This window comes from Notothenia rossii, assembly GCF_949606895.1.
Source record: "Notothenia rossii genome assembly, chromosome: 9".
In the NCBI taxonomy this organism is placed as follows: domain Eukaryota; kingdom Metazoa; phylum Chordata; class Actinopteri; order Perciformes; family Nototheniidae; genus Notothenia; species Notothenia rossii.
In genome coordinates this window covers 50,512,181-50,528,442 of record NC_136907.1, presented here as the reverse complement: position 1 = coordinate 50,528,442, position 16,262 = coordinate 50,512,181, and the positions used below count along the sequence as shown (strand labels likewise).

The following is a 16,262-nucleotide window of genomic DNA, read 5'->3' as shown; positions in this document are numbered from 1 at the left end:
GTTTAAAATTAGTTTGGACAGAGTCATGCTAGCTGTCTTTATGCTAAGCTAATGGGATGCTGGCTCCAGCTTCCCACTCAACCTATATGCACTTCAGTCTTTGTGGTCACTAAGGTCACTGTTCGAAATGGGGAGGAGCCAGGGGGAGCTTGGCTCCCCTAAAGAGGGCGGGAGCTCCCCTGAAGGCCGACTTTTAGATAAATAGGGGGAGCCACCTGCACTAGCGAACCTGACGATGCCCCTGACCTGCCTTTTAACTGGACACAGAAAAGATGGAGTGAGTGGAATGAAAGGTATCCATGGCTTTTCATAAATAAATAAATACATAAATAGCAGTGTTTTTATAGCAATTGATCGCATCCGCGCTGCTGCGCCAGTCAACAGAGCGTGCGTGTGACATATTTAGTAGCAGGATGTGCACTGAAAAATAGGGCTCCCCCGAAAGCAAATGGGTAATTCGAACACTGACTAAGGTTGTTGTGTGTGAGTTTCTTCAGAACACAGAGCATCAGGAATCATGCTGGAAAAAGAACAAGCTATTTAAAAGAGAGTAAATTACCGGATTTTTTTGCACCCCGTTATCTCCCTTAAAATGTCAAGTACCTGAATACGCTGATCAGGGCATGAAAGTACTTATATATATTATGTCCGTGAGTCCCAAAGATTAACATTTCCATTTCCGGCGAAAAGCCTCTGGAAAGCCAAACATCACGTGCTGAGTGTAGAAAACGGGAAAAGGTTACTGAGCCTTATCTGCAATTATATAAAAAACACAGAGATTGGCCAAACGCATGCTCATTGGTACAAAGGGAATGTACAATGCCTTGATGTTGCTTACAGCACGCTCCAATCAGGGGAGATGTGTAGTATACAGCACATCCTAGAGGAGGATGTAGGCAAGAACAGCTGACTATACACAAGTCACACCTTGTCATGTTCTGAATTATGAATAGGGCCTACAGGCAATTAAACTTTAATTCCCCCAATAGTAAAACGAACGATAGATAGCTAATTAACGAGCAGTTCTTAAATTTGGTTTTAATTCAGGAGCTCCTCATTATTCAAGGCTCTGCATGAACACTAGAAACGTTCCTCCAATACTTCAAATAAATAGCGCTTCATTTTCTTCGACCCATTTCTTCTATCAGCTGCACTGACATGGAGCTGCTTAGATGTTGACAACTCCACTCCTGCACCCATTGTGTCAACCGTTTCATTTTCAACTACGATTTTTTTTAGAGGAAGACAAGAAATGAAAACTCAGTACATGGGTCACAAGGGAAAAAAAGCTGCTCTCTTATCTTTTCATCAACACCTGGGAATATAAATAGTTCAGTTTAAAAATAATAGCTTTCATCTTTAATTACCCCTCTGAATATTCAATATGAGAGCAATGGTGCCCCCTTGTGTAAAGTATAATTAATAGTTTGATGGTTATATACGTGCAAATGTAGATTCTAATCAAATGCGACAACAGAGAGATTGTGCAAAGCATATACAACGTTTAAGTGGTGTGCTCTCCTCTATGGCAGGCTGTGTAAGGTATGTGTTTTGAATATTTGTATTCCACATTCATACAGTTCCCTCTGCAGAGTTTCAGTCCGTCTGTCTGCCTGCAGCTCTATCCTCCGCCGTCACAGCTCTGGGCGCTCTGCACCGCCCTGGGCTCAGTCAGCCGGTCGTAGGACAGCACTGTCATTACCTGAGAAATGCACACAGTGAGATGACTTTAGAGAATACAGAGCACCGAGTCATGAGTTAGTAATAAGCAGAGTGCTGAGTTAAAGGTTTTACTGGTGACGGTTTTTCAGTGTGGGAAAAGCTTTAAATAGTTTCTAATAGAGAAACAGGCTGGCTGAACTATGCCAGTTACAGCTCATTGAGAGTTTGAAAAGAAAGGCAATATATAAACATTCAGGGAACTACATTTATCTTCTTTCTTGCCAAAATAATATATAAAGATCCAGCAGGTAGTGGCAGTGCCTGGCCAAGAAATAGTGAGGCACATTACTTACAATCAAACGACAAACTGCCATTTTTACACTTTGTTATTTGTATGGCATGAACAAAATATTACTTGTTATTTAGTGAGATTTAGATGTGCTGGTTCTGTAGATGGATTTTTAAATAAGAAGCTACAGTTAGGAGCCCCTTAGTTTAATAGAGAGGAAAACAGAATAAATAATATAAAAAGGACCTTTAAAAGCTCACTAATTTACATATAGATGTATAAAGTACAATTCAAGAACAAGGCAATTCAAAGTGCTTTGCAAAAAAACAATAAAAGCATCAAAGCATACACAGGCAATATAAAATGACATTAAACAAACATTAAATGTAGTTATTAAAGAGCAAACACAATAGAATAGATTGACAGAACTGGATACAGTGTGACAATTGCTCAGTGGCACATGAAGCCAAAAAAGTTAAACTGCCAAGAATAAAATGAATCAGATCAGGAACCAATTGGTGGTGTAATGGCAAAGGTTGTGGTATGAGCATTTGCCGGGCTGGTGGAATCGGTGTGCACTTTCTCCTGTGTCCTCGTCCTCTCCGGTCACCTATGACCCCTTTTATACACCCAGTGCAGCTAACCCCCGCCACCAAGTGTCCAAAATAATATTGCAGTAAATATAAATAAAGTAAACTGAGACACCAACAATACCCATAAAATGGCTCCTACAGGTGGCATAACAGAGACAATACCGTTGTTAATATTTTACAGTGCGAAGTTCATTAACTTCCCAGCTAACACGCCACGTTGCCACCACGTGGCCTAAAAGTGGTAGTTTGGTGGCACTGTGCACAACGTGGTAGCCACGTGGCCCCAACGTTGTGGTTCACCACAAGCACCCGTCTAAGTGTGCACAACGTGGTAGCCACGTGGCCCCAACGTTGTGGTTCACCACAAGCACCCGTCTAAGTGTGCACAACGTGGTAGCCACGTGGCCCCAACGTTGTGGTTCACCACAAGCACCCGTCTAAAAATACTGATTTGTTTAATGTTATAGATTTATTTATTTATTTCCTTTTTGTCAGAATATGAGTTTGAAGGATAGTAATTTGTGCAAAAAATATTACTTGGGTGGTTTTACAAAGAAAATACCACGTTGTGGCCACGTTGAAATATAACGTATAAATACCACGTTGTGGCCACGTTGAAATATAACGTTTTCCTTTCCATGCAAGTGGGTGCACATACATATGATTTGTATGCAAATAGATGGAGTCTACTCTATTATGTAGTTGAATATTGTTCGTCCATTTGTTGCTGTTGATGTTTATAACTGTATATGCTCTCACCAGCCTAAGAATTCAACCAATCACGGCAAATTTCGTTCGCGCCTTTTCTCAGTGTTCTGGATTTACCACTTCACATCCTGGTCGATCCATACGCATACAAATGATATAGTCCCTCAAATATCCATCTATTCTCCCAGAAGATGGGATGTATTTTGCAAAACAGACAGTTATTCGATCGTTTTTCCCAGTTCGACACCCTTTCCTGTCCCTCGATGCCCCCACTAGCGCTGGTTAAAATGAATGCCGTTCAGCGACCTACAAACGGTTAAACGGATCTGCGAAAACGAGGACACGCTGTCAATCTCTGGAACGTTAGGCCTAAACCGCGTTTTTTTTATTCAAGTCAAGAACTTTCAATATATACTTGCAGGTAAGGAAGCCATCCTTTTTTAAAGTTTTGTAATTCGGGTCATGAACATATGGGGGAGTGTTCTATGCACAGCTCTCAGCATATTTTACACTTTTTCTCCCGAAATTAAGCAGGTGCCTTATGGCCTCATATGTGGCCTAATCTCGGACTCGGCCTCCATGTTGTTTTTTTCAGCAGGGCCGCTGGGCTGTGTGAACAAAGCTTACATTAAATCCGTGGAGACATTTATGCAGTACCAGGTAGATCAGTACCGGTAAATTGATATTTTGGGAGTATCTTCTTGCAGTGAAAATAAAGTATTGCTTTCATGTCCTAATGAAAAATGCATTCATAATGTTTTATCGATAACCGCACTCATTAAATTCTGTTTAAGGCTGTTCTGCACCGAGAGCGATATCACCAAGTACCAGTACCCCTTCCAGGTCTATTTCTGGGCATATAATCCAGTCTCCTGTGTGTCCTAACAGTGACCCAAGATCAGGTATTTAGGACTATTCACATTGTGCATTTGTCTTCATATTTAAAAAAAAAACCTGTTTCGAGTAATGATATACATTGGTCCTCTTGAGAGACCACCCCATCTGCCAAGCCAAACCGATCTGTCATAAAGGGTGGTCTCTCATAAGAGGTTCAATAGCATGGGATGTGTAGCCATTGGTGCATGATGTTGCGGGCTCCCAAGAGACGTGGTCTTAAATATGAGGTCATTCAAAAGGGGCACCACTGTATTCACTTTGCTCCATTTAGCCTTTCGCTTTATATTAATTTAAGTATTCTGATATAGACATTTAGAAATTAATTGCATTACTATCTCTGTATACAGTGATGACTTCAAGTGCACGACTGTCTGAGGATCATCGTGGAGGAAAGCAACCCTTCCATACCAGGTAAGGAATCTGAGGCATGGTAGTTTTACCCAAGTATTTACTGAGAGTAGTACGTACATGTATATCTCATTGCTCACCATGATTGGTCTAGGCCATTCATTGGTACAGTCACCCTGTGCTAAAGCATTTAGACTAGTACATGTAGTACATTAGACCAATCTGATATTAAGCTGTAGCGAATCTCTGTTACTACTCATGCCATGTAACTATGGCTTACTGTTGGCATGTACTGCAGTGAAGTAATCATTTCATGTTATGTTTTCAGCACCCCCACAACACCCAGAGCTTCTATATCTGCTGCAATAAATCCTGAAAGTGTGCATACAGGTAACAAAGCCTAATGTAAAAGTTTTACTTCAAGAATATTTTTGAAATTTGTGATCCAGAAAATATTCAATTGTGATTTCCTCATTCTAAACATTGTGTTCTTTTGAGACAAATTGATAGCACGGGATGTGTAGCCATTGGTGCATGCTGTAGTGGTCTCCCAAGAGAGGTGGTCTTAAAATGAGGTCACTCAAAAGGGGCACCACTGTTTTCACTTTGCTCCATTTAGCCTTTCACTTTATATTAATTTAAATATTCTGATACAGACATTTATAAATTAATTACATTACTATCTCTGTATACAGTGATGACTTCAAGTGCACGACTGTCTGAGGATCATCGTGGAGGAAAGCAACCCTTCCATACCAGGTAAGGAATCTGAGGCTTTGTAGTTTTACCCAAGTATTTAGTGAGAGTAGTACGTACATGTATATCTCATTGCTCACCATGATTGGTCTAGGCCATTCATTGGTACAGTCACCCTGTGCTAAAGCATTTAGACTAGTACATGTAGTACATTAGACCAATCTGATATTAAGCTGTAGCGAATCTCTGTTACTACTCATGCCATGTAACTATGGCTTACTGTTGGCATCTACTGCAGTGAAGTAATAATTTCATGTTATGTTTTCAGCACCCCCACAACACCCAGAGCTTCTACATCTGCTGCAATAAATCCTGAAAGTGAGCCAACAGGTAACAAAGCCTAATGTAACAGTTTTACTTCAAGAATATTTTTCAAAATTGTGATCCAGAAAATATTCAATTTTGATTTCTTCATTCTAAACATTGTGTTCTTTTGAGACAAATTGATTGATGATTATGGCATCCTTTTCGCATTTTTTTCTCATTCCATTTACGTTTAGCTTGGGATCTAGCACTTGCCGTTGCTTGAAATATGTGTTAACTAACTAACTAACTAACTTCAACGCAACATGAAATGTAATGAATCATTTGTCGCAATTGCCTTAATGCATTATACATGTATGTGGGTGAATAGATGCAAATTCTAAGCATAGTATTTAAAAATGTGGAATTGTGTTATCTTGCTACAGGATTCCAGAGCAGGATGCTGATGCGTATGCAAAACCTTGAAGAGTCACAGGAGGAAATCCTTAGAATGCTGCGCTTCTTGACAAGTGCCAGCAGAGCAGCAGGAGAGGAGTTGGACGATGTACTACCAGACCCTGTCAGCAGTACTGAGGAGCTGGATAGGCTTTGTGAGAGGCTTACAGATAAGGCCTTCAAGAGACAATTGTTATGTTCCATTGTGAAAGAAAAACTTATTTTGTTAAGAATCGCTTACATTTTATGAAGAAGTAACTCCATCTTCCAAAGAGACAGATAGGCAGACACCAAGACAGACAGGCAGGCAGGCAGGCACACATACAGACAGGTATACAGACAGATAGGCAGACAGACAGGCAGGCACACAGACAGCTAAACAGGCAGGCAGACGGACAGTCAGGCAGACAGGCACCTAAGCAGGCAGCAGGCAGGCAGGCAGGCAGGCAGGCATAGATAGATAGATAGATAGATAGATAGATAGATAGATAGATAGATAGATAGATAGATAGATAGATAGATAGATAGATAGATAGATAGATAGATAGATAGATAGATAGATAGATAGATAGATAGATAGATAGATAGATAGATAGATAGATAGATAGATAGATAGATAGATAGACATAATTGGGACCACTGAATTATTTCAAAACTGTAGTAGTTATATTCAATGCTGCCTTTGTTAAATATATCTGACAATTTAGCATTTTCACTTGGATGTACTCAAGGGTTTTTTACTAAGAAAACTAATTATCTACATTGCAGACATGCTATATGACTTCCTTGGGTGGCCACAACATCGGAGACACCATCCGGAGGATGCTCTCCAAGTTGGGAACCAATGCCTTATGGTCAACGTATAGCCTCAAGGGAAAGAAGGGCAAGAACGCGTTGATTGACCAGTCGGTCACCAAGGTCCTCATCAGTAAGTGTTTAAGTCATAAATGGCATGCAATTGCTTCTTCAGTATTTTATGAAGCTCGCCTGATGCACTCCAGAGATACTCAATATAACATGTTGATTATCATTTATTATAACCGAAACGACCATTTTGGGGATGTTATGTTTCATGTGCATGAGTGGGTACGTGTCTGGGTCTGCATCTTCGTTAGTGGATCTTTCAAAAACTATGTGACATTCTAATTTACTTATTTTTATGAATATTGGTCATCCATGGGCCAAGAACCCTCATGATTTTGGTGCTGATTCTATTTTTATATCTTTATTGTTGTGGCCATCTTGGATTTTCTTAATTTTCTCCGTGGTTTGGCCATACTACCGCGTACATTTTTCAGCTGTTCATGGGGGGTAATCATCTCGGTTAGCGATAATGGTCCCAGGTGGGTGATAATGGGGGATATTGATCCTACATCGGCGCTAATGGGGATATTGGTCCCAAGTGCGAGATACTGGTCCCCAGTGGGTGATCATGATAATGAGGGAAATGGTTCAGCAAGAAACCCATTTGTCTGGCCATCTTGAATATTTGGTGCCAGTAAAGATTTGGGGGATGTATCCTGTGTTCGTCTGTGAATACCATTCTAATTACAAATATTAAAATATAAAATTGCCTTAGGATTATTTAGTTTAGATTTGTGAGGAATAGTTGTTTTAGTGTTAATTCTTTCACCAGTACATATACTTGTTACTCTTCCTTTCTTCCGTGCATTGCTTGGGGTTAGCAGTTTGGTGCTACTTTTCCTACAGGAGCATGCTTGAAAAACCATCCTAAAGTCAAGGCTTCCGAGGTGGAGGAGCAACTGTCCGAAAATCTCAAATATGCACCGAAGAAAAAAGGAGGGCCAAAATACAAGGTGATAGTGGATTCTAGTGACTTACTTAAATATTTGGTCCATCGCTCCAAATGTCTGTCAATAAAGCATTTACATATCACATAAATTTACCACTTTGACATATAGTACGTGTCATCAGTACTTAAATCTTTGCATTCTCACATAGTTAGTTATCATTATCACTACTCATCAATTAGGAACAATTAAGGATTTTATTTTCTAATATACCATGTATTCCCTAATGTGCGTTCTTGCTTTTTAGGAACCTGCTACAAAGAGAAGGAAGAGCGTTGCATCTGCAGTCGATACAGATACAGATTCAGATTAACATTTCACATATTATGCCTGGTCATTGGTGCACGGACGTTTCGGCCAACGGACGTTTTGGCCAGGTATATTTGTCGGGGCGGACGTTTCGGCCAGCTTGTACAAAAAATATAATAACTGAATAAATAAATATTTTATTTCATTTAAATTCACCTACGTAGTAGATACATGTTACTGCCATTCATATATATAATAACTGAATAAATACATATAGCGCCACCAACGTAAATGTTCATTTAGTCTACAAGGTCTCGGTTCGAAAGCCACAAATGTTCAGCTGGCCAGCTATTATTGTATTACCTTGGACAATGTTTTATCTATTGTTAGGTTATTTCCTTGAGGTACTTAGAAAGTAGTTCAGGTAAACCTGTTATGCCTTCATATAAAGAGATTGCAATTGATATCATTTATATCCCTCTTTGTGTTACTACATTTGACCATGGCTTCATTATGTTATTTTGTTCAGGAACATACAAATTAAACTGGTTACTTATACACCTTAAGTTTACAGAGAATATTTAAATTTCCATAATTGTAGAAATATGATAAAAAATATCATTCTACTGTCTACATGTCCTAAAATTAATTATGGGTTTATGGAATTTCTTATTGATATATATCTATCTGTCAATTTGAATCATGTCATGATGTATTATGCATTTGAACCATTGAAATGCAAATAAAATTGTCTAAGAAGTGTATTATTAAAATTTGAGTTGTGTTGATTACTTTGACATAATTAAAGCTAATCGAAAGAAAATATAATTGCAAATAGAAAGTGGTCTAAAGGTGGTGTGAACGTTACATTTCAACGTTACATTTCAATGTGGTGACCACGTTATTTCAACCATACAAAATCACGTGGCCTCCACGTAAATTGCCACGTTGTCACAACAACAGCATCACGTGGCTGTAACGTGGCAGCCACGTGCAATTGTTAGCTGGGTTATTAATGTCACTTTCATCATTCAAGTAAAACATTTTTGTTCACAGACCTCAAAGTTATGACCTCACAGTTGGCCACCATGTCAAATTGGTTTCAATATCCTTGCTGTTACTGTATCCAGTTGTCTTTAAACATCCATTTTTAAAACGTGAACTTTGGAAAGATCCAAGCTATCTGTTAACCCATGTTTCCAGCCTTGCTAAGCTAGCTGTTCGTTCCAGCGTCATAATTACTGTAAAGACATAAGAGGGTTGTCAATCTTCTTATGTGAAGATCTTTTAATTCCTCATGTTACCAACTTTCTGATGCTTTTAAAAGTCAAATGCTCTGTGTTGTACTTACTGTGATCATGATGAGGAGAGCTAGCATCATGCCCAGCATTACGTACAAATTGTTGGTCAGCCCCCCCGCCCACAGAGGCCCCAGGATGGTGGCTAGGCCCCCCACTGAGCGCCTCACACCTTGGCTGAATCCTGTGGTGAGCGCCACAAAAAAAAAAATGTATAAGTGTTTCTTTGCATTACATATGCTGAGCAGCAATCTGTTGATCTAATATGCTGAATTATGAAGTGGTAAAAAAGAGTCAACCTTGTGTTTTCTCTGCGGTGACTTTGGAGAAGAGCGACACCTGAGACACAGCCACGAAGGGAAGCCCCAGCAGCTGGAGGAAGACCCCGATGATGAAGGCCGTCAGCTCCCACTCATATCCACCTGACAGAGAGATGTACCCTGCTATTACTTGATAGTAGCTCCGTATTATAGGGAACATGTCATTAAACAATTATATTTACAGACTGCAAACACCAACTTTTACATACAGAAATGAATATGTCAGTCAATCTCGATTTAATAAATGTAGGGCTGTCAATGTTAACGCGTTTACATAGCAATATGGAAACCTTATTTGAAAAACATTCACCTAAATGAATCACTTTAATTAATTTGACCTCAACTACCTCTAATTCCTGAACTGATGTTTACCATTAATTGAAATGGCAATTTAATTTGGCACTGACTGGAAGCTATTGGACATTCGTAAACAACAATTACAGTTTGTTTTACTTTATTTTAAAATCTCAGCCTAGTGTGGATTATTTCTGAACTAGAAAATGCATTTCCTGCAGAAAATGCGTGTGAATGTAAACTGTGAACATTTATGGCTGAATTTAGCTGAAAATGCAGAAAAAGCTGAACATGTTATTAGCTGAATGATAGCTGCTTTTAGCTACAAAAATGCAGAAAAAGCTTAATATTTAAGAGAAAAGGTTTAGAAAAAGTTGTAAGCAACAACATATGATGTCCTGAAATAGCTGAATAATGTAATAGTTGAATGGTTTCTACAGCCGAAAATAGGCTGAAGGAGTTAAATATCAGATGTAAGTAGTAGTGAATGAATTTGTATTAAGAAGAGGAAAGAAAGTAAAAAGGCTTGGGAAAGCAGCAGAATATTTTGACTGCAAACTTTTCGACTAAAACCATGCGTCACCAATAATGTATAAAATATGTGGAACCTGTTGAAGTCAGTATGAAGCCTCCATCAGACAGAAAAGAATAGGCTGAGACAGTCTGTTAAACTCCAGTATGTTTGTTTCTGTGCTGAGCACCTAATCATAACAAATAATCCTAACACCTGTGTGAGGCCAGAGATCAAAGCTTTCAATCTGCCCAGCAGCACCATGGTTACCAACTGCAGCACTGAGTCCCATAAGAATGCATTGAGGATCATATCTGACAATTTAGCCACCTGTTCAAAAACTATGGATCCTATCAAAAGATTACCAGACCGTGAGCATCAGGGAACCCCAATGAACTGATATGTTGTTTTTTGGGGTTTTGTGTGTAAAATGTGGAGATGAGAGCAGTTTGTCTTAAGTGTACTTCTCTCTGTTCTGAAGAAAGATCCAGATGTTTTTAACATGGGAATCAATTGGGAGCTAGCTGGACTTTTTGTCTCCTCATGCCCTCAAGAGGCATTTTGTTTAATATTTGTTCTTAATTTTTTTTAATTTTCCAACCTAGGAGAGGTTTTCCTACGTTTTTCATGAAAAAATATGTCTGACGAGTGTAGGGTTTGGGAATTATGGCAAGTTTAAAACATTTTTGAGGGAAAATGTCAAGCACTCTTGCACTCTGTTTTGAGATCAAAGCACTCTAGACTTAACGAGCTGCTCCATCCACTCTAATGTTAAAATCGGAAAAAGGCCTCTCTACCAAGCTCCAAACTAAATTCAATATCTCAAAAAGTGTAAAAGATATCAAAAATAAAAATAAAATCAATGATCACAAGACCTGAATAGCTGAAGGTCTTGTGATCATTTGAAAGTTGGAATGAAGTGTCTAGCTGAAAGTATGTGGAAGGAGAAGCATTTGGCGCAAAGTGTAGGAAAAGAGGATTTGAAGGCATCTCCCATTGACTTCAATGTTAAAAAAATAGTTTAAAAAGCTAAATATTTCAAAAGGTATAACATATTTAAAAAATGTGAAGGTTTCCCATCGATTCCTGAAAAGGCTGAATAGTTTAATATTTGAATGGTTTCTGTAGCTGAAAATAAGCTGAAGTTATGGAGAGCCAAAGTATTGGCTGAAATAATCAGAAGAGGAAGAAAAAAGATTTGAAGAACTATAGTGGAATGCTGTAAACAACAACAATTATTGGCATGAAGTTAGATAACTTTTCAACACTTGGCTACAGGGTATAGTGTAGTTCATAATCCATACACAATATACATCCTTTTTCACATGTGAAGTACTGTATGCCTGTATTTTAATGTATTTGTTGTATATTTGCACGTTCTATTCAGGAATGTAAATTGTTACAGAGGTATATACTGTAGTTCTAAATTAGTGGTCACCACTTTGGTTTTGGGAATACGGTTTGAAAGCCTTGAGTCTTATTTTTTGCAGTTGCCATCTTGTTTTTTTGGAACCAGAGGTTCAATAGTTGATAGGCAGCCAAAATGTTGACTTCATTTGAAAATGCATTGTGAAAGAGTCAAAGTTATAAGACAAAAATACCTTTTTATTGACAGATCGCCAACCCACACAATCTGTCAACTACAAGGTAGCCCCCCCCCAAAAATCCTGCTCTTCTTTACTTTCTATTTACTCTTAATGGGATCACTTGGCTTAAGCATTGACAAAGCCGCTGTGTTACCCCTGAACAAAAACACAGCGGCTCTTTAGATGCTTTAGCTAACTGCAGGAAAATCATCTGTCCTCATGCTAATAATTGAGAATTATTCAAAACCCTGTTAATGTTAATCTCTCTAAGCTAAGGTTTCAATATTTATCGCAAGCGTTAACCCATTAACGTTGACAGCTCAAGTAAGTACATCACTTTCTATCAAACTATAATATTTGTGTTGCCTAATATACGGTTATATGGATTCAAAGTGTGTGTCAGATGAATTCCATCCCTTCTCTGGGCTTTTAAGCTCCTTCCACCAGTGGGCTGGCACCAGCACAGATAGCTCTATCTGAGAACTAAACCACTGCCAAGCTGGCAGCCACCAAATATTTGTTCTCTGCTGCTCTGCACCGTGCACATGTTGGTGTGAGCGTGTGCCCACTCAGACTGTTGGATGTCTATGCACGATCTGAGGAGTCTGTAATATTATCAAAACGCAATTTCACCAAAAGCCAGTCCACGAGAAAATGTGTTTTTCTCCAGGTGTCTGCCGACGTTGGTAACTTACTGTAACAAATGGCAAAGAAAAGTAGGGTATGCTTGAAGAAATAGCATTTTTGTCTAATTAGATTACTGTAATCCTTTTATACGGACTCCCCGGCTGCAGCACCTGTCACTTGTAATCAGAGCGATATAAATGACACGCTGCAACAGACGCGGGGCCAGCATACAGGATCTGTGTGTCTGTGATCTCCTGCTGAATGATATCATTTACAGAGCACATTCAATTCAGCCAGTGTGTAAGCAGATATGTCTCCTCTGCGCTGCACACCACAACAACAGCCTCCCAGAAAAGGATTTGGCACAGAACACGGGGTCTTTTGTTGGAAGGCAGTGCGTGCCTCTCTATTGCTGTTTGTATGTGTTCCTGGACAGGTGAGCACCTCGGGGGTCGCAGAGGAAGACGAGGCACCAGATGCAGGCGGTGCAGCAGATGATGAGACCGAGGCCCAGCACGGCGCGGTCCTCCACCCTACGGCTCAGCCAGCGCACAAAGAAGAAGCCCAGGATGACCTCCACCCCGCACAGGCCGTACATCAGGCTGTTGCCCAGTTCGCCGAAGCTGAAGTGGCGCTGCGTCAGAGGAGTCACCATGGTCTGGGACGGGGGTGGGACGGGTGGGGTTTGGGGTTTGAAAAAAAATGTTTTGGCAGTCAGACAAAGGGATTTATTTAAGAGGAGGATGTTTTTAAAACAGCTGAAACTAGCATCTTTTAATCAGGGGTTTGGACATTTTTATATCTCACAATTCTAATTTCATTTCTTTGGGTCACGATTTAAAGAGGCCCTATTTTGCTTTTTGGGGGCTTCCCTTTCCTGTAGTGTGTTATATAGGTTTTTATGCATCCAAATTGTCTGCAAAAGCTAAACTCCCTCTGTTCCCTCAAAGGGGGGGTTTCACTCCCACACACTCCCACCTGCCTGAAACACCTCCATTGGACTCCTTTGTTTACTTCCCTAACGTAATGACATCACTGCATAACACTTGCGATTCTATTGGCTAGTGCTTGCACACATTAATAATAATTATTATTAATAACATAATTTATTGAGAAATCACAACAAAGCTGGCCCGATTGATTTCATTTAAAGCCGTAGACAAAAGGTAGTATTAATTACATTTTAATTTGTAAAATTGACATACTTTTTACTCATCTGTTTTTCTAATAAAATAAAAGATGTAAAATATATTATTTATTTTTCTAAATAGTTTTCAATTAAATGTTTTCTTATCATCTTGGAAGATACAAATCTTGATTCTTACATAAACCAATGTATTCTGCCCCACCCTTACTATTAGGTCCTTCAACAGCTTCGTTCAGTCCAGATCTGAAGATTTGTTCTGTTTCGATATTGAAATCGATGTATAATCCGGGTCAGCACTGTGACTAATGTGGCCACGGTTTAATGAGAGGAGAAAAAGACCTCTTCATGGTTTACATCTGGGACATAGAGGCTGATTATGTACACTCACTTACATCACTTCTACTTTGAGCACTAAGCGATACTTGATTTTATTTTCTGGTGCGGGTCTTTCAAGGTAAGGCTCAGATTGATGCAGTTTGGATGAAACTCAGGGTAAAATAGTGTGACACTGTGTGAAATGCTTGGAAACCCCGGCTGATGGATCTCAACGGTAGCTGCTCTCACCTCCAGCGCTGTCTGATTGAAGAGAGTGATGAACTGAGCCGTGAGGAGAACAACCACCTCCTCTCTCAGGAACTCTGGAGAGAAAGAGGGAGAGAAAATCATAAAAGAAGATCAAGTGGTGCTGTGGAATTGAAAGTTTTGAATGGCAAGTTCGGTGGAGATACAGAAGTTTAAAGAGAAAATAAAAACTTATTAATCTCAAAGTAATGTTAAGACTGAAGTTGTGATGAGTCTTTCAGTCATGCCATCCTTTTTTCTAGAGATAAGTAAGAGTTCTGCTATTTTTCAAAGACCCAAAACTTCATAACATGAGATATTTTGTTTTATGAATTCCAAATGATGATCCCAGCTTTTCCTGGAACACAAACTCCCTTATGGACTTGGATAGGAGGAAAAATGAGCTGGGCTGCTAAATTTGGAAGTACGTGCCAGATGGCTGGATGAATGGCTTGATACTACAGAGTGTGGTCTACTATGGCTGAGTACTCTCTGTTCTGTCTCTTACTATACTGCATAAAATACAGTATGCACTGCATGTGTAGTGTTCAAATGTAATTATTAATATTATTTTAATGTGTGTGTGTGTGTGTGTGTGTGTGTGTATGTGTGTGTGTGTGTGTGTGTGTGTGTGTGTGTGTGTGTGTGTGTGTGTGTGTGTGTGTATGTGTGTGTGTGTGTGTGTGTGTGTGTGTGTGTGTGTGTGTGTGGGGGGGGGGGGGGGGGAGGGGGAGATGTTTTAACCAAGACATTTCTCTTTATGGACTCAGTTTTAAGCCTTGAGTTTGGGCTTTTTTGTTGTCTCCATCTTGATTTTTTGGAACCAGTTGATAATTTGCTGATATGTTCGAGCTAAGTACAACTGAACGCTGAACAAGACCTATTTGGGCAACTAAAATGTTACCTTTAACTTTCAAAACTGAAACTATATTGCGAAAGGATTGAAGTTGTAAGACCAAAACACGTTCAACACTGTGTGTTAGTGTGAAGCCGACAATTGAGCGGCCCGACCAAGCAAGGAGACAGAACGTCCAAATACAACCCGGTGTGGGCATTTATTCAAATCATAGGCACATGATTCACAGCCTCAATTGCTGTCCACCTGAACACAGTCAGCAGCCACAAGGATCTCCCACACACTACCTCTCCACTGACACGGAAAACAGAGGCTAAATACACACACTAATCAATCAACAAGACACAGGTGTGGGGGGAGGAGACAACACAGGGCACCAGGTGAACACAATCAACCACAATGAAGCTATGCAACCCGTAACGGAGGGCGAGAGCTATGGGCCTAGAGATCACCTCTGTGACAGTTAGCGAGCTGTCAATCACAAGGGAGCCCCACCAAAAAGCATACTCCGCTTTATTGGCTATTTCACTCTTACCATGATATAATAATTGAACATCATGCTGTAGGGTTAGGGTTAACAACTCCAAGCAGAGGCCCTAATCTCATCAGGAAAACAAATTCTGAGATGATCAATCAAGGGAGAAGTATAAGGTACATTTGTTCCTAGACTTCTAAACAATCTTGTAACCAGTGGAGTGGTTATTCAAAAGGCTTTTAGATTCAGAGATATTAGGTTTTTCCGAGCTATCGAAACATCCTACGATTTACATGATGCCAAAAGATAACCTTATTAGACCCTCTGAGTTAACTGTCACATCCTTCACTCCAGCTCCCCTACTGTGACACAAACTTGTCAACTTTAATGTGTAGGTCCTCAAATTAAAGCCATGACATCAGCAGGGATATTTTCCTTGAAATTTGACCAAGCTTCTCCATAAAGGAGAAGTACTCATCCTGGTTTTCTGTCAAGTTAAACTGCTTTACTCTGTGTTTTCTAACATGTAGTACTTGCTGTGTACGTTGGTTTTTGAGAGGAGAATACCTCTGAGG

The 16,262-nt window shown here is 39.7% G+C and overlaps 1 protein-coding gene across 1 annotated transcript in view; it reads right to left on the bottom strand.

The window, feature by feature from the left end:
- Positions 1-1,294: 1,294 nt before the first annotated feature.
- Positions 1,295-16,262, bottom strand: part of mfsd8l2 (major facilitator superfamily domain containing 8-like 2) — a gene marked incomplete at its 5' end in the record, with an annotated part of 30,643 nt that continues 15,675 nt past the window's right edge. The window contains 5 exons of the mRNA XM_079652642.1: positions 1,295-1,702; positions 9,364-9,494; positions 9,610-9,732; positions 13,093-13,306; positions 14,360-14,433. Coding sequence (XP_079508768.1) covers positions 1,622-1,702; positions 9,364-9,494; positions 9,610-9,732; positions 13,093-13,306; positions 14,360-14,433 — 623 coding nt within the window. The 3' untranslated portion in view covers positions 1,295-1,621. The remainder of the gene's footprint in view (positions 1,703-9,363; positions 9,495-9,609; positions 9,733-13,092; positions 13,307-14,359; positions 14,434-16,262) is intronic.